The 23,433-nt window shown below is 35.2% G+C and overlaps 1 protein-coding gene across 2 annotated transcripts in view; it reads right to left on the reverse strand.

Annotated features, from left to right (window-relative positions):
- Window positions 1-987: 987 nt before the first annotated feature.
- The window catches only part of WDR89 (WD repeat domain 89), a 32,172-nt gene continuing 9,726 nt past the window's right edge, over window positions 988-23,433 (reverse strand). The window contains exons 2-3 of one of the 2 annotated variants that reach the window (XM_039864623.1): window positions 22,328-22,549; window positions 988-2,748 (exon numbers count right to left, since the gene is read on the reverse strand). In XM_039864623.1, the coding sequence (XP_039720557.1) occupies window positions 1,554-2,717 (1,164 nt within the window). In that variant the 5' untranslated portion in view covers window positions 2,718-2,748; window positions 22,328-22,549 and the 3' untranslated portion in view covers window positions 988-1,553. The remainder of the gene's footprint in view (window positions 2,749-22,327; window positions 22,550-23,433) is intronic. The other variant, XM_039864631.1, reaches the window with a different exon arrangement.

The raw sequence follows: 23,433 nt of genomic DNA on the forward strand, positions 1-23,433 counted from the left end.
GATGTGGTGGGAAGAATGAACTGGAGATTAGAGACAGGGTCTGTAATCTAGGTGAGAAATGATGAGTCTAAGGCAGTAGTGGTAAAGGTGAAAAGACAACAGATTTTAGGAGGTAGAACGGCATAGGAATTGGTGATTGACTAGCTAGGAGAAAAGGAAAAAGTCCATAATTATCCTCAGGTTTATGGTATGGACAAGAACAGTTGAATTTCTCAGAAAAAGAATTATAAATTTTGAATATGTTTGAGACTCACCTACTGTTCAGTCTTGTGAGTTAAGCTAGATCAGTCTAAATATAAGCTGCAGTGTTCTACAGAAAAAATAAAAATTTCCCACAGTATTACAGTCTCAGAGATAAGTCATTATTATTAACAATTAAGGAGAAATGTAAAAGGTTCTAAAGTAATGTTTGTTTTTCATGACATTTCTAAAGCAAAAGATAAAAAGATATTTTTATTTTTAATTAAGCATAAGAAAAGATGACAAACCTTTAGAGGGACTGATTTTAAGATTTTTTTGGAGAAGCGTTTAAAAGGAAAGATAAAAAAATTGCAGTATTATGAACTATAGAGATGTCCAATCAATGTACTATATACTTGAAATTAATTTAAATAAATAAATTTTAAAAAGTTAGCAGTAAACAAAAATTCAAGTTTAAAATTATGAATGAAACACTATGGAAGAAAATTTTATCACAAAATATTAGGAGATTTTTAAATAAAGTCATTCTGCTATTATACTTTCATTTTTCTATATTCACTTTGAGTCTCAAAATGAAATTTTTAAAAATTTATTTTCAAATTACAGTTGACATACAATATTAGTTTCAGAGGTACAACATAGTGATTAGACATTTATATACCTTGTGAAGTGATTACCCCAATAAGTCTAATACCCATCTGACACCATACTCAAAAGGAATTTTTCATGGTAATTTCTTTGTGATCAGTGAAACACCTGTTTACTATTTAACCAATTAGACTGGAGTAAAGGTGCAGATATTTACTAAACATACTTTATTATTAGATTCAAGTCATTTTATTTCTAAAAAAGTTTAGTTCATTTAGACTCAGAATATTTATATTTAAATACTCCAATGTAATCTATGTATATTAAGTAGGAGCTCCTCAAATGAAGAAAAAAGTTTCATTTGGTTTTATAAATAATAGATGATTTAAAATGTAAAAAAATTGAGCTTAAAAAACATAGGCCAAACCACCTGTTTTTTTAAGTTGCACCAGCCATCTACGTCTAAAAAGTCCTTATCGAAGCTATTTCTTTAAACTCAACATTTACTAACTCAACAGATGGGTTTTAAAAATGAATAATGTAATTTTACTTTCAACTCACTGATTATATACTCAATTGGCGGCTTTAAAAAATAATTTTAGAATATGTGAAGACTCAAATTAAATCATTCTCAACATTTTCCCAGGACTGTTTGCTAACTGGCTTGTTTTCACATATGAACTTTAAACGTGTCTTCCACAGGTGGTACATAAAAATAATTATTTGCAACTATAAAATCTATCAAGTAAATTCCCAATGTAACATCACAGCTTTTTCTTTCTCTTATAAGAATCACTACTGTGAACTCGAACTCGCTGGTACACAGAAGATGCTATTTTCATGCTGTCTTTCTTTGTAAATGTCTTCTCTATTGCTCCAGGTTTCCAAAGTAATAACTGTGCATCTTCTCCTCCAGTTAGCAAAGAATCATCCTGCATATTCCAACAGAAAGAACGGACTGTAGCAGAATGTCCTCCCTGCAGGCTGGTCACATGGATCAATCCTGATGTAGTACAGCTCATTATGTGAATAATTCCTGTGTTTGTTCCTCCAATGACAAACAGCTTGTTCATCTTTTCATGATATAGGCCACCAATCAAATAGTCCAAAATACCTCCTTTCACATCAATTACTTCTCTGACATCTTGGATGTTCAAACACGTAATTGGTTCATCAGTATTCAGATGATTAAGATCCCACCAACAAAATCCTTCATCATGTGTCATGCAGTATATCTGCTTATAATCTTTCCCAGACCACCCAATATAGCTTACTGATGAAACCGAGTTACAAGTTGTAACCAGTGCGTCTTCTTCATTATCAACACTAATATCAAATACATTTACCAGGCCATCAGTTGAACCTGAGACTACCATGTTGGGATTGCTCGGATGGAAACACACTTGAGTGATATCATCACTATGTGTCTCTGAATATGCACCGAGTGGGTCTTTAGCAGTAGACAAATCCTGAGAATTAACTCTTGCATCCCAAAACACCAACAACGCATCATCATCAACTTTTTCTGTACCAGCACAAATGACATGATCATTACAGTTTACGTCAAAACTGATAAAAATATTGGAAGGATAACCCTTAAACAGCTGGACAGGTTTTTCACTGGCTAATCGAGCATCCCAACATTTTACGGTGCCGTCAGTACATGATGAATAGATACTGTCACAAGAATTTGCAAATTTCACTCCATTAAGAAGTCCAGGATTTCCACTAAATTCTCGTAGTACACTTAACCGTTCTTTATCATATATTCTGATTGATCCATTAGAACACAAAACAGCAACCAAGTTTCCTTTTTCTGCTTGTACAGTCTTTGATGTGTCTATGCCAAGCAAATAAGGAGACTCTGTAGTTCCTGAGGAACGTTTAACAATGTTCAGATTAGCAAATTGTTCCCCAATCTTCTCCATATCAAGAGTAGCATCCAAGGGTAGTAAAAATCTGTAACAAAAATACAAAAATTAAAATTAAATCCAAAGCTTCTCTAAAGTTGTAATTAAATCAAGAACATTTCCTTCTGAGAGCTGGATAAACCAACAAAAATAAAATGTTAAAATTCTAACATTTTAACCATTTCCCTACCACGACATAACTAAAACTCAGTTGCCTCCTTCTAATTCACTCTTGAATACTGAATCTACCATATATACTTTATGCCAGTAAGAGAATTCAAAAACATGTACATATGTTGCTGAGTAATTGTTTTTAACTCAAACTCAATTATTGGTCCTACTCATAGTCCTCAGCATTGGCCAGGATCTCCACTTTGTAATTATCTTCTGGTCCCAGCTGCCTTTTATAACTTTAGAATCTAAACATAGATGTGTAGACAGAAAAATGGTCCGCCAAAGATGAACATACCTTAATTCTTGGAACCCGTGAATATGTTAGGTTACATGGAAAAGAGGAATTGAAGTTACAGATGGAATTAAGGTTGCTAATTAGTTGACCTTAAAAAAGGAAGATTATTCTGTATTAACTTGGTGGACCCAATGTAGTCACCTGTGTCCTTGAAAGTAGAAGATGCGGGTCAGAGGGAGATGTTACTATGGAAGAAAGGTGATACTTGAGATACAGAGAGATACAGTGTTGGTTTAGGAAAAGTGGGTAGCTTCTAGAAGCTGGAAAAAGCAAGGAAACATCTTTTAGTGCCTCGAGATGAAAATGCAGCCCTCTGGACTTGTCTGCTACTTAAGACCCACTTGGTGTATATTCAGAGACACATAGTGATGAAATCACTCAAGCATTTTTTATATTTCTGACCTCCAGAACTATAAGATAATAAATTTGTAGCATATAAGATAATAAGTTTGTAGCAATTTGTTACAGAAGCAATAGGAAACTAATACAATAGAGGTGCCCAGTACAGAATGCTGGAAAAGTACTTCTCAAGCAGTAGCAGCTGGTAAATGGTAGAGCTGGAATTTGAACCTAGGCATTCTGGTCTCAGAGACTGTGCTCTTAACCACCACACTAGATTGCCTCTCAAGGATAGGTTGTATGTATAACAAGTTCAAGGCCAGAAAAATATGAATGTCCAGTGACTTGACTACAGATTTTTCTACCTTGCTTTCACCCCTGAATATTCTAGACTACTTCACAAATTCACATTTTCATTAATTTGAAGTGCTTTTTATTCTGTTGCTTTAGTGATAGATTTTTAAGCATCTGTCTTTTTCATCTTTAAAAGGAGAATGAGTACGAACTCAAGAGCTGTTAGAAGGATTAACTGAAATAACATGTTCAGCACAATGTCTAGCATGTCATAATAGCCAACAGATGTTATATAAAAATTACTAGTATTACCATTACCACTACAACTAACACCACATGGAAAAGAACTGGGATCTATTAGTGTGGCTCCAAACAGCACAATTACATCAACGGGCAAAAAATATTAAAAATTTGAATTCGAAACAGAAATAAGCATCCTCTCCAACTTTCATTCTGAATTTTTAAAAATTTACACACATTATTTTTTGATAAACTATTTGAAATTACAGACAACACATTACTTCATTCGTAAGTACTGTGGCACCTCTTCAATCTTTTTTTTATGACACTGAATTTTTTGAAAAGGCCAGCCCAGTAGTCTCATAAAATGTCCCATATTCTGGATTTTCTAATTGTTTCCTCATGATTAGATTCTAGTTTAACATTTTTGGCAACGATACAATTAGGTGAGGCTGGGTACTTCTTTTTGCAGTTAGTTAAGTAATCATGGAGTGATATTTTGAGACTCTATGAATATCCTATTCTCCAATAACCTTTCATCCAAAGATTTTAACATCCATGAATAATCTTTGCCTGAATCAATGGTTATACTGAGATTTACAAAACAGCCATTTTCTAATTCTATCATTATCTGGCATTCTTCTTTCAAGAAACTTTTCCTTTCTCTTCTTGAAAATCGCTAAGAAATTATGACTTTAAAAAACTGTGTTATAATCCATCACTTTGTAGTTTTTGTTGGTGCTCAAACTTGGCCACTGAGAAACCCTTCAAGCCAGCTTTTCTGTCCTTTTGATACAATACCATTAGTTTATAAGTCCTACATGAAAAAACTTTGTAAGAATAAATTAAGTCTGAAAATGGTGAGTTTCCTTCTATGTAAATATAATAAATGGCCTTTTATCAGTTATGCTGTGGTAGTAACCTTCACTGTCGGCATAACTGTTGGTTTTCCAATCAGATAGGCTAAAACAGCCTTCTTTCCTTAAACATGTCATGCCTGCTTCTGCCTCAGAACTATAGCAATACTTTCTCTATATTTTTTGCATGAATAACTCCTTTCTGTTATTCAGGTCTCGGTATGTCACCTCCCAGAGAGACCCTTCCTGATTAACCAACCTAAAGTAGCCCTATCATAGTGGCTGTTTTATTAATTTAGAAATTAAAAATGCTTAATTATGAAATATATCAACTGTACAAAGCCTAGAAAAATGTATAAGACACCCAAATACATATTACCTAGATTTAACAGATGTTGACATTTTATCACATTTGCTTCAGTTTTTATTTAAAGAAATGAAATATTAAACTCAACACGTATGATTAAAAATTTATTAAAATGGCATCATATTTATGTCTTTTTGCAATTTGCTCTTTTCGTTCAGTATTTTTGAAAAATCCTAATTTATTATTGAATTTATTACCTGACTCTTCCCTGCTTACTTATCACTAAATCGTTGTTGAATAAATGAATAATTGCTTCAACTTTCATGCATTAAGAGTTGAAGAGTTCTAAGAGAAAAAGAATAAATGTAAAAATATATTGCATGTGCCTGTGTGTTTGGAGGGAGAGCTCTGCTCATGGAAATTGGTAAAATAATGCCATTCTTTAATAGTACTTTAAATTAATCACAAAAGGAAATATAGAGAAAGATGTTTATTTGTGAAGCAACATTATTTAACATAATTTTTTTACCACAAGCTATTCAAATATATCTTAAAATGTGCATTTAGTTAAGAGTGTAGTGCTTATGTACTCCAAGAAGAAACCCTTTTTAATTGCCGATAAAAACTGCCCATTCTTGAAAGATTCAGTGTTAATATGAGGTTATAAAAGAAACAATTCTTTGCTATTGCTTCATATGTGATCTCTGCATATGAAAAATCAGACTGATAGGAATTTTAAACAATAAGAAAGTTTAATATGACTTTTAAGCTAATAGTAATTTATAGGAGTATGACTATGGACTGCTAAACCCAAGCAAGAGAGTAGTACTATACTCCTTCCCTCCATTATATTTCCTGGAAAGTCTGTTTCACATTCAACAGTCCTGCAAGGTTTTTGATTCAAAGGATTCTGGTGATTGATGAGGCAGACAGAGTGGGCTCTAGATTGAAGCTACAGGAAAATAACCTTCAAGACTGTAGCAATGGTTAACAATCACAATGGCTGTCCACGTGACACACTGTTTAAATTAAATAAACTACTGAAAGAGAAAGAGGGAGGGAAGGAGAGAGAGAAAGAGAGAGAGAAGGGGAGGAAAGGAGAGAGGGGGGAAGGAGGGAGGGAGAAAGGCAGAGAAAAAACAAGGAAGATATCAGAGGTAAGGTAGCTATATTCCACAATACTCTCAAGCTATAGAGCTTATATTCTTCCATAGACACAAACAGTAAAATAGTTTGATCTCTTACGAGGAAACGTGAAAATCCCTAGCTTATGTTTAAACATATTAATATGTGAGTCATATTTGAAATATAATTTCCAAGGCTATATAGTTAATTCTTAATTTTTCATACCAATGAATCAACCAAAATGATGAATACCCTATTTTACTTCTACATGTGGCCCTCATCTGAGTTTTCTTTGCATGATCCACTACCCAGTGCTCAAGAGAAGCCATAGGCTTTCTTCTCACTACACTCTCATGGGGTAACCTCATTCACCTTCATGTTTTCATGTGCCACCTATATACCGATGATCTCATCTCTCTATTTACAAATATCTATTTCCAACATTCTACTAGCCATTTCTCCTCAAATATGTCCCAGTATACCCCAAATGAAACTAATTATCTATGCTGCCCTACCAAGCCTTCCCCTTAAAAATAAAAACAAAAACGTAAACTTCTCAATTTTCTCCATTTTAGTCAATGGTATTGGCACAATGACAGCATTCTGATCTATCCAGCTATCTAAGCCAAAAACTTTGGACAATATCCAACATTCCTACTATCAATTTCCAAATCCTACTTTTGAGCTACAGGCTGCTAAGTTTGAATATGAAATCTGAAGGGAAGCTAGCTTAAATAATTCCATAATGAAGAAGTAGCTGTTTTCCCATTTAATCAAGGAACAAAAAAACTACTAAAAGAAAATAACATACATTTTATACCTAGAAACTATTGATTACAAAAGTTACTATACTAAGTCTTCTACATATTCTATAAAATCAGAAATGAGAAATATCCTTAAAAATAGATATATTTCTATCTTTCAGGTATGAATGGTCATCATACTTGAAATATCTGACAGCATAAGCATCGTACATTATATTTTTTAACTACCGAAGAGTAACAATTGTATTTGAAGTGTATATTGGATAAAAGACTAGTTTTCTTTTGAGACTATTTATTAGACTTGAGTCAAAAAATCTAATTCCTCACAGCTAAAACTTAATATCGCCCATTGACTATAAGGAACAAACTATGATGATTGTGAAATGCAGAGGTCCAGCAAATGTTCTAAATGTAGTGAGAAAGTTAATGGGAAAAGTCATTCAAGAATGGATTCTAATAACTTCACAATATGTAATTATAATTCAACTACAATAATGCTATCATATCCATCAAACTGGGCTAGGATAATAACTGAGCCTTGCAGAGAAAGAAATAAACAATTAGAATTCAACAAAGGTTAAGATATGTCTTAGAAACTTACATCTAATTTTTTAATGTTAATCTTTTAGCTCTATGAGATAGGTATTATTATCCCCATTTTACAGAGGAAATTGAAGTTCAGAGAAACTGAGTAACTTGCCAATGCTCTCACAGCTCCTAAAGGGAGCACACAGGGGAGTGTGGTTTGAAACCCAAGTTGTAACTTCAAAACCTGTGAACTTATGTTCATTCCAAAACCATGCTATTGCTCTTCTACGTAAGTACTGAAGTATTATTGTCAACCTTACTTAAGGAATATGCCTATTAGAGGAGGAATTACATGTTAATTCTGTATAAAAGCAGAGAATAAAAGTAGCAAGAGGACTGAAAAAACACACAACAACCTAGAAAAATGTTACCATAAGCAACCATCACTTATTCTTTAATGTCTTATGTCCCACTATTTTTTTTAAACTTTATTAAAGAATTTGTATGGAGTAGTGAACAGTAAAAGAAACCCCATGCATCCAGCATCTAGCATGAACAATTATATTCCTCAAAAGTTATTATTAGAGACAGAGCAGTCAGTTATACATCACATTTTATTTGAAGGACAATTAAGAAATTCAAGTAGACGGTATGATGGAAACCCTCCAAGTCATTCCTCTCTTCCCTCTCCATGTGGCATCAACATGATTTCAGGACTTGACCCCAGCTCCCAGGGCAGATCCTGATTAGCCTAAACCAATCATAGTAATTCCATATCTTGTAACCAGTAATTTGGTTCAGAAACCTTACATTTTTGCTAAGCCATGCACGTATTCCCCTCCCAACTACAATCTGTTCAGATGAGGAAAACTAATTCTAAAGTGTACCCAATCTAACTGATGGAAAGAACTTTTATTCCATGTTTATGAGATTCCATATTTTCTGACTATTTAAGTCAGTTTGCAGCAGAGTTTCTGCAAAGAGTAAGTGATAGTTGCTTATGGTAATTGGAGATAATCAAATAAAGACTTAATATAAGAGGCTCCTACAAAGAAAGACTTAAGGAACATACTTTAAAAAGTCAAATTTCATTCATATTAAAAAGGAGGACTCTGATCTTTTGTTCCCTTTAGAAATTCTATCCTTTCCCCCTCCCCACCTTTTTAGTTGTTTTTGTTCCAAAATAAAAGGGAAAAATAGAATATACAAAGGAATTCTCAGAAAATCTCTGCTCCGTAATAACTGTAGGATTCCTTGATTCTAAAGGTATCAACAAAATTAAAAAAAAAAAATGAAATAATATAATATTTTAAAAACTTAATATAAAACTCCATCTGGTAATTTCTGTATTATTTTTAAAATGTATTTATATTTTTAATATCTAAAATAATCACATGGTTCAAAATTCAAAGGTTCAAAACTAATGTCTTGAAACATTTCTGTCCTCAAGCCCCTTTTCTCTCACAACAAATGTTACCAGTTTCTTATGAATACTTTCAGAGATTGTTTATTTGGAAATAATGCAGTTAAGTATTCCCAGCTTATCAAGAAATTGTCAATCTGGTACAATAAAAAAAAAAAATAGGTCTTTTTTATTGCACCACATTTCAAGCCCTTGTTCTAATACAAACTAGCAAAGTCATCATTGTACAAATTACCTACCCTCAGTGTCAGTTTCCTCATCTTTAAAATAAGGATAAAAATAGACACGATATTGTTTATTATGGCTAAGGGCTAGGCTAAATGCCAGAGATTTGGTGGGGAAACATACTGGCTATCTTCAGGAAGATGGGAGAGAGATCAGTAAACAATTACAATAAAGGGTAATAGAAACAAGGACAGAGATGATTATGGTATGATGCAAAACACAGAGCAGAAGTATATAGAGGGCACAATTCTTGGTATAAAGAAAATAAGCAACAAATATTAATTTCCTTTCTAATAAATTTTAATTCAGCTTGCCTTATTTATTAATTTCATTTCATATTCACATTTTTAAAACTATAATTCTTAGGATTTAAAAAACTGCCTTTTTAAAAAGCAGTATGTTACTTTTGTATTAAAACTATTTTTAAAAAATGAATCAACATGAAAAAATACATGAACACAAATATAAATAACTCAAATCTGAATAAATTATTGACATAGCAAATGGAGTTTGTGCTTTTCGAGATTTTTTTTTCATTTTATAATGAAAAACACAGTTCTAAAAAGCAAATACACTTCAACATATTTTAGAAGATGATAAGGTTTTACTGACTTAAGTTCTCAGTGAACTTCTCTGAGATTGAAGTTAAAGTATTTTATTTTTAAAATAAATACACTTTTAAAATAATTCTTACCAGAGTTTTATTCTTATCTTCTAGTTAGGTACCAATCAGAAAGGCTTAAGATCTAATCTGTTAAAAAATACCCTTTGAGCTCCTTGGACAAATAACTGATTCTAGGTCAGGAGCAGGGAAAATATAAGATGAGCTTAGAACATTGAATAGTGCCAAAAAGTAAAGAAGTACTAAAATAAATAAAGAGATAGATAGATAGACAGACAGACAGATAGATAAATAAATGACACAGGAGCCAAGATCTCCCAGTAGTCACTCTAGACCAATCTGAGCAACAAAATAATATTGGATTGTAACCAAAAAATAAATATCCATGAGTACATACTGATAAAAAGTAAATGACTAAATAAGTAAATAAATGAGGAAAAAGGGACATATCTTCCTTACCAAAGACTTCTAAGTAATATAAGCAGATATAATCCCTCCAGGAGGTAGAGCTTAATTTTCCTGCCTTTGAGTATGGGATGGACTTAACTACTTGCTTCCAAAGAATAAAGTATGGAAAAAGTAAGACAGTAACTTCAAGCAGAAAAACCTAGAATATACCACCTTAATCAACTGATCTAGGTTAACATCAGTCATGTTGATGTCACTTGCCCTCTTATGTGACATGATGAAAAGATGCATCCCTTCCATGGTATTTTTCCCCCAAATCCATAAACCCAGTCTAATCATGAGAGAACAACAGACAAACCTCAAACTGAGGGACATTCTACAAATACCTGGCTAGTATTTGTCAAGTTTTAAGGATGTGAAAAACAAGGAAAGTCTGAGAAACTGTCACAGATTGAGAGAGACAAAGGAGATGTAGTGACTAAATGCAACATGGTATCCTTGATCAGATTCTTGATCAGAAAAAGGACATTAATGGAAAAACTGGTGAAATCCAAATAAACCCTGTAGTTTAGTTAATAGTATTAATTTCTTAGTTTTGACAAATGTATCATGGTTATGTTAATATTAGTGAAGCTGGGTTAAGGGTATATAGAAATTCTATACTATTGCAATATTTTTATAAACCTAACATTATTCCAAAATAAAAAGTTGTTTTTAATGCACCTTGATACACATCATGGATGTTAGGAAGTTCTAGATAGAAAGGATTTCAGATGCTCACACACTAGAAATGTTCCTATGCCAAAAAGCTCATTTTATTTATTTTTCATTTATTAAATCCAACTTACATTACATGTAATACTATTTAGAAAGAATGTATAATACAGATGGTCTTTAACGTTTACGTCCTAACAAATCCATTGTAAATTGAAAATATCCTAAGTTGAAAATGCACTGAATACACCTAACCTACTAAATGTCATAGCTTAACCCAACCTACTGTAAACATGCTCAGAATACTTACGTTAGCCTACAGTTGCTCATATCAGTTAACGCAAAGCCATTTTATAATAGTGTTGAATATCTCATAGTTTATGTAATTCTGGCTTGCTGCTTTCATGCTGGGCAATTAACTTGAGTTTCATCTCGAAAGTAATTGCCTTCCTCTTCTTCTAACCATAAGCAGGAGACACAGATGGACATTTTATAGATATGAAAACACAAAACACAATATCTAAAAAATGCTGGCAACATAGTACACTGTAGGGTATTAGTTGTTTACCATTGTGATTGGCTGACTGGGAGCTGTGGTTTACTGCCGCTATCCAGCATCAGGAGAGAGCATCATACCACATGTTACTAGCCCAGGAAAAGATCAAAATTCAAAATTTGAAGCACAGTTTCTACTGAAGGCATATTGCTTTTGCACCATCATAAAGTTGAAAAATCCTGCATAGAATCACTAGAAGTTGGAAACTGTATACTATCCCACTTTAATAAAATTATTCCTGGGAGCACCCTGCTAGTTGCTAGATGAGATGCTGCCAGGTTCATGAATTGCTTAATAAAGCCAATTAGATCTTTTTAAAAAAGTTCCTATTCATGAATGCTTCTGTTCATCCTGTCTGTAGATATGCACAGAAAGATGTCAGGAATAATGTTCATAAAATGTATTTCAAGCATCTAGGGTTTGTGTGTGTGTGTGTGTGTGTGCGACAGGTGGTATGTCGACATCTTTCTACATTGCTAAAATTTTTAATAATGATTATACACCCTCATTATAAGACTATAAGTGCTATGTTCATTAAACTGATGAAAAAATCAGCTAATATGCAGTAAAGCTGGTTTCTGAACTCAAGCATTCCCGTTCCAGAAACCATACTATTAACTCCTACACTATGCTGCCTCTATAGTAAACACATTATTTTTTAAAATTAGGAGTAGACTATGTTACCTGTATAAAACACATATATCTTACTTATTTTTTTAAAGGGGGGAGGGTGTATTAGCAGAGCACCTGGAAGCAGCAGCTACTAATGTCTAATGTCATGTGCTAGTGGCAAGGTCAATGGCAAATCCAAAAAATTTAATGGTAGCCACAAAAGCTCCATACTGGACATTAGAGAAGCTTATTATTTATGAAGCATATCTAATGTCAGCTTATCTAAAGCAAAACTACAGAGGTGAAACTTAGGAATCTGGTTATTAATATTTCAGGGAAGAGTGAAATAAAAACAGTCATTCCTATGCATTACCACTATGTCCTAGAGGAAACAATACTTTGGGATTAAAGGCATGCATTGGTTTAACTTAAGTAGAATATGTCTTAGAAAACTTTCATATCAAAAATTTAGAGAAATTTGTGTGTACATTTTAAACTAACACAGAATTGGCTTTTAAACAATTTACTAAAGAGCCATTTGTTTTAAATTGGGAAGAAGTCCTGAATATTTTGGGGAAAGTATGCTAAACTGACATCTGCTATAACTTCCATGTAATTTTAAATATCATATTCATTAATGACTGAGACAATGTCTTTGCAAATTAATCCTGCTTAGTGAGTCTAAGTATGCTATTCTTATTCATATGAACGTTCAAGATAGTGGTTGCAGCAACATATGGCATTTCATGCATTAAATACACTAAAATTCTTAGGGAAAGCACAGTTTTTAAAGTGCAGGAATCTGTTACTAAGGGAAAGGGGGAGGAGGTGAAAGAGAATGACACATTTATTTCATGCAGTATGAGATTATCAGTATCAGGTTCCAGATAAGACATTCAACGTTATCTAAAGAAAAAAAAAAAAAGCATTTTCCTCAGTAACATCCTGAGACATCCATTTTCTCAAGTAAATCTTCCACCCAAAATTCACCCTTTAAAGTAAGTCTATGAAAACCCCAGCTTCTTTCAAGAACAATTATCTGTCTTTGCCTTTCCAGAACAACCAGCTGGTTAACTGAACACAGAAACTAAACTTCCCCAGTCACCAGATGTCTTAATTTGAAACAGTTAGTGGCAATGTAGAACAATCCAATTCCTGAATTGGTACGATATGTTTACTACTAATTCTTTTACTAATTTTGAATAGATGTTTTTAAAAATTAAGCAAATGCTCTCTTTAATAACTGCAAAAATAAAAAGGGGAGATAAAAAGAACCATGGCTTATAACCAAATGATATTAATAACATTATTTAAAAAAACAGCCCATTGAATATTGTTATAGTTAGAAATTGATAAACAATATCAATATTAAATCTACTCAAAAGTCCTAAAGAATTACCCTTGTCAATAATTCAAAAACAATTCTTAAAGGGCTGACAAAACAGTCCTAGAACACACTGAATTGGGCAAAGAAAGAACATAAGCAAAATCCCTGCCCTCATGCAACAAGGCAGTGAGGGGACAGACAGATATAGAGACAAATAATTATTTTTAATAGTGAAAGTAGTCAATGACAAGTATTATAAAAAATAATATTGGGTAAGGCAAGAAAAATGAAGCTGGAAAGGCCTTTTAGATTCACTCATTAAAGGAAAGCCTCTGCCATGAAGTGACATTTGAGCTGACACCAGAACGAAATGAAGGAGCAAGGTACTGAACTATGACAGCCAAGAGCCTCCTGGACAAAAAAGATTAATGGTTTCCAGGTCCTGGAGGATGAGGGGAAATTGAGAGTGACTGCCAACAGGTAGACAAAAACTATGCAAGCAAGTGGACAAAGGAGTGGCATTATTAAAGCACTGGAAGCAAAGGAAAAAAATCTGTCAGCACATAGCTCTGCACCAAGCAAAAATACCTTTCCAAAAATATAATTTAAAAAAGACAATCATACAAACAAAGCTGAGGAGAATCACTGCCAGATCTGCAAAACAAGAAATGTTAAAGAAAGTTATTTAGCAGTAGGAGAACTAGAAATCTGACATGAAGGAGTAGAGTTCTGGAAATAATAAACATGAGAGTAAATATAAGACTTTTTCTTTTAAATTTGAAAATAATTGTCTAAAGCAACAAAGAGCAACAATATATAGGGAGGTTATTAAAAGTAAAATATATAACTGCAACAATAAGGAGATGGGAGAGAGGAAATGGAAATGTTGCAAGATTCTTACAACATAAAATGGTATCATCTTATTTGAAGGCAGACTTTGAATCTTTTTTGAAGGTAGACTTTGACAAGTTAAAAGAAATACATTGTAAACCCTAGGCCGCCACTAAAGGAATTTAAGAGGTAAATGAACAAACCAATAGCAGAGATAAAATGTAATCATAAAAAATAATCCAAAAGAAGGCAAGAAGAAAAAAAAGAACAAAAAACTGATGAGAAAAATAGAAAACTATAGAAACAACTAGCAAGATGGTTGATTTAAATCTACCCATGTCAATAATTACATTAAATATAAATGGTGTGAGCACCTCAAATGAAAGGCAGAATTTCTTAGGTTGTGGGGAAGAGGAGAGGCAAGACTCAAATATAAATTGTCTAAAAGAAACATATTTTAAATATACATTAGGTTAAAAGTAACTGGATACAAAAAGATATACCATATAAGCACTAACAAAAAGAAATCTGCAGTGGCTTATTAATATCAGACAAAGAAGTCAGAACAAGAAATATTAATTCACTCAAAATTGATCATAGACTTAAATGTGAGAGCAAGAACTACAAAACCTCTAGAGAAAAAATAGAGAACCTATGACCCTGGGTTAGGTGAAGATTTCTTAGAAAACAAAAAGCATGAACCAGAAATTTTTATTTAATTAAAATTTAAACTTGTGCTTTTTGAAAATCAGTTAAGAAAATGAAAACTGTCAACCTAAAAGAAAAGAAGTAAAGTGAGGTAAACTCGAATGACCAGAAATTGAGTTTAGTCAGGTATTGCAATTGGGACAGTGGAAGCTGCAGTGAGCTACGAGTGAGTCTGTTGAAGGTTTATGTCAGGTTGCTTTTATGGGCAAAGAGTGCAAAAGGGGGAAAGTCCAGTCAGGGGTCACGCAGCAAGTTCACTGGCTCAAAGACAGGGAGAGATTCTTGGTGGATACTCATTGGTCAGAGGATAAATTTCAATCTTCTGTAAATCAGGCATTGTGGGACATCTGTCTCTCAGTCTTCGTTTTGCATGAGATTCTCCATTTCATAACCTTCTGTTCCATTTTAGATTGACATCCTTTCACACTTTCCACTTTTTAGTAAAATTTTTCACTGACCAACCTTATTGTTTGGGTATTTTGTTTAGTCAGAGAAATCATGAAGTCATTAATCATAAGTGGATTGTGTGTCCCTTGGAGCTGAGGACCATCCTCAGATGTCCCGTCCCATGGAGGAGGAAAATGGCAAGTGGATTTTGGCCTCATTTGAACAACAAAACCATCAAGAAATGAGGAATTTCAGTCAAACTCCTCTAAGGTGATCAGTTTGGTTTTGATGGTCACTTGAGCCTTAAGATAAGCCTTGGAAGGAAAAGAATATTATTTTGTACATACATCTGGGAAGAAGACATTTGCCTGCTGGCACAAGACACTAGGGATTTAACTAAGAGGATTATATCCAGAGTAAAGTCCAATTATAGCTATTGACTAGAATAAACTCAACCAGTTTCCCCAACTATCTATATTTAATAGGTTGAAAATGTCCTAAGTCCCTGGGGCTTGGCCTATGTCAGTTAACAGTTTGATATTGTCCTTCATTATTTTTAGTTCTTACGTTATTTTCCCCAACCTGTTAACATAAAAATAGCATTTTTCTCCAAGCTGGGCACATGTTCCTCCCCTATTTGAAGTGAAGAGGTTTAGGGTTCTATGGTTTTGTAAGACTTCATTAGGCTATCAATTTAAGTTTGTTGATATTCAAAAGCTTTAACGAAGTGTTAAAAGTAGTCACCGTGATTATAGAGAGGTCTGAATTGCTTTTTCAAGTTCCATTACTCAAACCCAAGGGAAAAAGGCTTAGGTAAAGGCATGCCCCAATCCCTTTCTATTTATTATGCAATTATTTGTGAGCATCTATCCAAAATTATATCCATCCCAGCTTTGATGCACTTTTAACTTGGTAGGAAAAATGACCCAGATTAGGTACACAGGCAGTGGAAGGGAGGGCTGTTCTGACTTTGGCATTAGGAAAGAACAACTCCACAGCTTCCTGTCCATTTAAGGAAGAGTGTGGAGTATATGTTTCTTCCACACAGAAAGAAATAACCAGTGTTTTCTAAAGATAGGGCAAAAGTGGACCTTTATGCCCAGATGTTTTTTTCCTGGAATAAAAGAGATTTCATGATCAAAAACACAGTCATTTACACATAGCACATGATAGCATGGTGGGGATGGTTATAAAAACATCTTAAATTTCTATATATTTAGAGCAATAAGTGAGTTTCATTGTCGTGGGTACAGTTCTGACGGAGGTCTGGGGAATCTCCAGGAAGGAGGCTAAGATGAATTAAGTCCTTACCATTCACCACATTTTTGATCAAGTCTCCATAAAGTACCATTGAAAGGAAGCACATCTGCTTCCCATTCCCTGGTACCATTATAATTTTCATTACCCCACCACAGAGATACATTAATGGAGGAGAAATTATAGTCTTCTTGATTCCAGCGGGGAGTGAACTCATGATCATCTCAGTCACATAAAATTGTATAGTTACAAGTGTTCAGTGGGAGGTAGCCCAGGGTTTTGCCAGTCCCATTCATGTTTATAAAACACAAAAAAAGATTTTGGGTAAGACTCCAGACATGAGTGGGAAGTATTCCTTTATGGGGGCACCCTATGGAATGCTGTAATGTCTGGTGCCAATTTACCAGAGGGAGAATATGCACAGCTTCAAAGTTACCAAAGTAAAATCCTACATCTCAGTCAGACAGCTTTTGCCATCCTTCCAAAGATAATGGCCAGGCTACCAGTTCAGATTCATTATGAGTGTTATTAGTTCTGGCGCAAATCCAACAATCAGTAAGACTGGCAGAATCAGAGTGTTTGTAAGGCAGGAACAAACGGATGTGTTAAAGGTAAAAACTAGAGGGCAGCAAGAAAGCCAGAGACAGGAAAATAAGAACTTTAAGCAGCAAGATTTGGTTTTGTGATACAGAACAGGGTAAAGTGGGAGGTTACACAGGACTGGTTTGGATATTTTAGGAAAGCTGTCTACCTCCAATGTCATCTGCTTTAGTCCTCAGACATTTTGAGTTTTAAGTTACCATTTGGAGTGCAGGTCCATTCACGTTTAGGGGAACTTTTTTATATGGGACACATGAATTTTGGAGTCTATCCCTTCAAGCTTGGCAGCACAGGGATTAGTCAGCAACACCTAGTAGGAGCCCTTCCAACCAGGTTGGAGGGAGTTTTTATGGAGATGCTCTTTCCGACACACAAAGCTTCTAGGCTGTAACGTGTGGTGTTTGACATCTTCATCTCCCAGGAGCGTGCCGTGGAGAGGTTGTTCTACTAATTACTGTCAAACAGAATTAATTAGACCCTCAAAAAACTGAAGCATGTCCTCTTTCAGTAGTTGTGGGTCAAAGGAAACAGGACTAACTGCACTGGCTGTCCTGTAATAATTACTTCAAAGGGTAAGAGGTTATGAATCTCAAATGGAACAGATAAGATTCAGAAGAACCAGTGGTGTACTTTGGGCCAAGGTATTTGGAGGGTCTCAACTATTTTAGCCTATTGGGTATTGTTGATTTCATTTGTATGTTCAACCAGTCCTAAAGACTGAGGTATTAAGCACAGTGGAAATGTTGTAGAACTGACCAGATGGCACAGACCTGTCAAAGTATTTGTCCAGTAAAATGGGTTCCCCAATCTCTAAGAGTTCCAGAGAGGTTCCCCAAAGGGAATCTTTCCTAAAAGAACTTTAGCTACAGAAGAGGCAGTTGCCTTTCTACATGGAAATGCTTTAGTCCAATATGAAAACTTGCAAGCCATTACTAGACCATATTTATACCCATGAGATGTAGGTAACTGCATGAAATCCTTCTGCTAGATTTCAAATGGTCCACTGCATAAATCAAAATGTCCCGAGATGGTGCAGATAGGCTTTCCTTGGTTGAATTTAGGACAGGAGAAACAAGCAAGATAAGTGCTTTTGGTGGCCTTGCCAATATTTCCCCACCAATACTGATTCATATATATTACTATTTTCTCAGTGCATATGGTTTAATTAATGTATGGTGGTTATTAAAGGAAATTTTAGATCTTTTTTTTTTTTTTTTTTTTTTTGGCAAAACCTACTTATTATTGGTTTCAAACCAGAGTCCCTTTTCTTCATGGAACCAGTAGCTTTTAGAATTTCAATTTTGTTTTTCTCTTTCAGAGGCCAGCTGTTGTACTTCCTCTGGTTAGTTCCTTTTGGTCTCCCCTCCAGTGGGAGTAGCCCTTTGGACGATGACAAAGATTTAGCTTGTCGATCTCATAACAGTGGTGATTTCTGCAGAAGTATTGATGAGGTGGCTTCTTTTGGCTTCTAGAAAATCAGACTTGGAAAGTTCAGGGACTTTAATGATAGCTAGAGCTGCTAGCAATAGTTTGACATCCAAAATATTTTGGACATAAGGGCTATTCTTAATTTTATTTCCACTGGAAATGAGGAAATCTCGTTGTTTCCATAACATTCCAAAGTCACAGACCATTCCAAATGCACATCAACTATCAGTATAGATGTTTGCTGTCTTGCCTTTGACTAAAATGCATACCTGAGTGAGGGCATATAATTCAGTTTATAGGGCTAAAGTGGCCTAAGGCAAGGGCACAGCCTCAATGACGTTTAAAATTAGTTGATATTGTAGAAACGGCACAAAATTTACCATTTTCATTTTTTAGGGAAGAGCCATCAGTCAATTAGGAAAGATTAGCGTTCACCAAGGGGGTTTCCTGTAAGTTATCACAAAGGCTCAACAGGTGATCCATCAAAATCAGTCATTCTAAGGGAATTTTGTCAGTGGAGGAGGGAGGAAGGGCAGCAGAGCTGAGACTGTTACAGTGAATGAGAGTGATATAAGGGGCGGTTAGTAAGAGGATTTCATAGGAAGTAAGATGGCTTTCTGGAAGGTGTTGAGTGTGGAGCAAATTTAAGAGAGCCTCGACAGGGTGAGGCACAAAGATGGTCAAGGAGGATCTGATAACTATCTTTTCAGTAGCCTATGCTAAAAGAGTGGTATAGTTTTAAGGCATGGGCCGGGGGGGGATCCTCGGGCACTAGATTTAACTGATGGCTGTAGTAGCCTAGAGATCGGAGATAGCCTCCATGTTTTTGGGTCAGTACTCCAAGGGCATTCCACTCCTTCTCATATACAAAAAGGAAAAAGGATAGCTGATATTTTAGGTGTTCAAGGGCTGGTAGATTTATTAAGCTTTCCTTCAAGGTCCTAAAGACCAGCTACCTTGGTCATTCCAAACAGTGGGGTCAGGTTTAGCGTTCTTTAGCAAGACATATGGGGGCTAAGTCATTAAAGAATCCAATTACGACAATAACCAGCTGGTCCAAGAAAACCACGTAATTGCTGTTTGGTTTCGGGGGTTTGGAAAGTTTAAAATGCCTTGAAGCCTATGGAGATCTCGGTGTATTTCCTATACTGAGATTAAATATCCTAAATATCAGACCTGAGTTTGAACAAATTCCAATTTCTCATTTAAGACTTTGTTTCCCTAGTGGCTAAGATTTTCAACAGGTAAATCTGTTTTTGCTTTTTTTTTTTCTTTCTGAGGAGCCTTGAGAGGGCAAGCAAAGTAAATCATCCGTATGTTATAGTAAAATGGAACCTCCAGAGAATTTTAGGTCATTTAAGAAGAAGGACTCCCAGTAAAGCCCCAAGGCATGACTGTCTAGGTATATTGTTGTCCTTCCCAAGCAAAGGCAAAAAGATACTATCTCTATTAAGAGAGATATTAAAAATTCACTGTATTGCTTTCAGTAGGAATGGATCACAATAGCATGTGGGGATTAGAGGATAGGGTGTAGGGGAATTACGATGTTATTTATCATCCTAAATCTCCATCCTTGGCCACTGTTATGGGCAAAATAGGACTATTACAAGGACTAGTACACAGGCTAATGAGTCCTTGAGTCTTATGGTCTCTAAAATAGGCCTTATGCCCTGTAATGCTTCATTATTTATAGGGTATTGGTTTATTCTTGGGAGAGGTTTTGAGGGGTCAATCTGGATCTTACTGGGAGGGGCATTATGAATTCTGCCTATGTCTGTTGAGGATTTTGCCTAAAGAGTGAGGAGTACCAGGTTTAATAGTGGGGATGAGTCCAAGGTTTGGACTTCTTTGGTTTACAGAATGGAAGTGAAGGCAAAGAGGTTGAATTTGCCCGACTGCTGGATATGAGCTCAAGGGCTATTTCCTGCTTCTGAAAGAAAAAAAAAAATGGAGGCATTATATTTTGCCAGGAAATCTCATCCTAATAAATGCACAGGAGCCAAATGACTCAGGAGAAATGGGTGTCTGTCTTGCAAAGGTCCCAGACAAAAAGTCATGGGCTAAGAAACAGGGACATGTTGCAGCTTATTTAAGACTTCCACTATCTGAACATATATATTACTCTGAGGAAGGGACTATTTAATTGTAGTGGGGTTGAACACTGATAGAATAGCTCCTGTGTCAAGTAACACTGTAAGGAATTCACCCCAGTCTGGAAAGTAGTTTCTCCCAGTCCATTTAATAGCAGAATGGAAAACAGTCCCTATTGTCCTTAAAGTCCCAGCATTGGGGTAGATTTGGCTGTTAGTTCTTCGAAGTTTGCAACTGTCTAGATTTCAATTTGTAGCAATCCTTGTTCCAATGGCCAAGTTTATTTTTGCAATAATGACACAGTCCTACAGGACGGATTTGCTTTGGAGTTTCCATCTGCTGGAGCTGGAGATTCAAATCTTAGCGTCTTTTTTCTGGTGTCATCTTCTAGGGTGCAAATTAATTGATTAGCCAGACTGACAAGGTCAGGGATAAGTCCTTTAGGCCATTTATGAAAATGGAATTAAAAGCTACCTGGATGGATTCAATAACTATAGGGAGTCCAGAATTTTCTTTGAAAACAATTTGGAGTCTGCTGTAATAGTTATGAATAGATTTGGCAGGCTCAAAGTGAATGTTTGAATTTTATTGAATTTTATTCCAGTCCACGGGTTTGGGAAAGGCTCTAGGGATGGCTTGGTGTAGCCTTTTGACTACATCATAAGTTCAACATTATAAAAGGTCTGGTAGTTCATTTAGTTTAAATCATAGAGATTGGTCGATGTTTTTCCAGCCAACAGTTTTAATCTAGTTTGGGCTTGACCTTCTCTGACAAGCATGTGGACTAATTGATGGAGATTAGAGAGACCAGGATGGTAAATTATGGTTACAATACTGAATTTCTCAGCAAATCTATGGGGATCCTCCATTACCTTGGGAAAATCCTTAATTATAGCTCTAAGCTCAGCCTTTGTTAATGAAGTAGAGGAAATTTGGGGTGTTTTAGTAGTATCCTCAGAAAGTCTAATTTTGAAAGGGAGGGTATTAATGGCCTTCATTGAGGAGGCTTTGGTAATATGAAAGAAGGGAAGTTCAGATAGAGGGAAGAGGTGAGGAGGAGGCAAAGAGGGACACCGAAGAGGTGGAGCAATGGGGTTAGCAGGGACCTTGCTCAGCACAGAGGAAGGAACCTGTGGTATTTTTTACTATTAAGTTGTTTCTTTGCTTCAGTCAGTTTGGAAAGAATATTTTATAAGGAGGCAATTTAGAACCCTGAACACATTTATAGGCCTCCACATACCAATTACAATAACTACCCCATTCACATTGTTTAATTTTGTAGCCAGTCTTCTAACTTAGTTCATGGAAAAAGTCTGGGGACATCAAAGGTTCTCCATTATGGCTATTGGAGTTCTAAGTTATCCTTAGTGAGACTGGTTCATTTAGTCAAAAATGAGTGTGAGGAAGGAAGAACTTAATTTTTGAACATAAAACTGGCCAGGATTCCCTAAAGAGGGCCACCCTTAGAACATTCAGATGACTAAGGTCCCATTATCAGAAACAAAAGGGTACTCACCAGGACAATTTGTCCCTATTCACAACCTGAATAAAGTGAGAGATCTTGGCCAAAAGGAGGGAGCTCGAGATGGGAGGACACTTACCAAACCGAAAGCTACAGTGACACAGAAGCAAAGAGTGCAAAGGGCTCAAGTGTAGGTGCCTCTCTTGATTCCAGAAGCTGTCATTCCTTGGTGGTCGACTCTTTCGAATCTCATCTCTGACACAATGTAATGTTGACCTAAAAAAAAGGAAAGAGGTAAACAGACAAGCTCAAGTTACCAGAAGTTGAGTTTATTCAAAATGCAGAGGAACTGCAATTCGGGACATGCAAACTGCAAAGAACTACAGGGCAAATCTGTTGAAGATTGGGTTACTTTTATGGGTAAGGGGTGCAAAAGGGAAAAGTCCAAGGGCCACGTAGTGAGTTCGCTAGTTCGAAAATGCAGAGACATTCTTGGCAGATGCTCATTGGTCAGAGGATAAGCTCCAATCTTCTATAAATCAGACATTTACAAGAAATCAATCTTCTAGTCTTTAAGTTTCATTTTTCCGAGGGCACCTGCATGAGATTCTCCACTTCATACCCTTCAGTTCTATTTTAGATTAAAATATTTTCAGTTTTATCCACAACAAGTCTGAGGAATGGGAAGAGTTGGGGGTAGCCAAAGGAGGATGTGTAACAGACATTTGGATATATTAGCCTACAGAGCTCAGAGGGAAAAGTATGGAATTGGGTCATCAGACTATAGGAATTGGGCAGTAGTTAAAAACTAGGAAAGGAGATGAATCTCCTGAAGGGGAATTACACAGAATTACATAAACAAGCAGGTCAAGACTGAAACCCTAAAACACTACTGTTTTAAAGAATGAGCAGAGGAAGAATAAAAAACTATAAAGGAGACCAAAAAAAGAATTGGAAGACAATTTAAAAAGTGGCCAAACAACAGCTAATATTAACTGATTGTTAATATCAAGGTTACTGTAACAGTCTCTTCGCATGCATTGCTTCATTTAACCCTACCAATACATAAAAGATTATCTTTTTATTACTGCTTTTTAAATGAGGCTTAGTAAAGTAGGCATTACATGGTAATTAAGAAAATAGGTATATAGTCAGACTAT

Source organism: Pteropus medius, unplaced genomic scaffold, assembly GCF_902729225.1.
Source record: "Pteropus medius unplaced genomic scaffold, Ma_sr-lr_union100, whole genome shotgun sequence".
In the NCBI taxonomy this organism is placed as follows: domain Eukaryota; kingdom Metazoa; phylum Chordata; class Mammalia; order Chiroptera; family Pteropodidae; genus Pteropus; species Pteropus medius.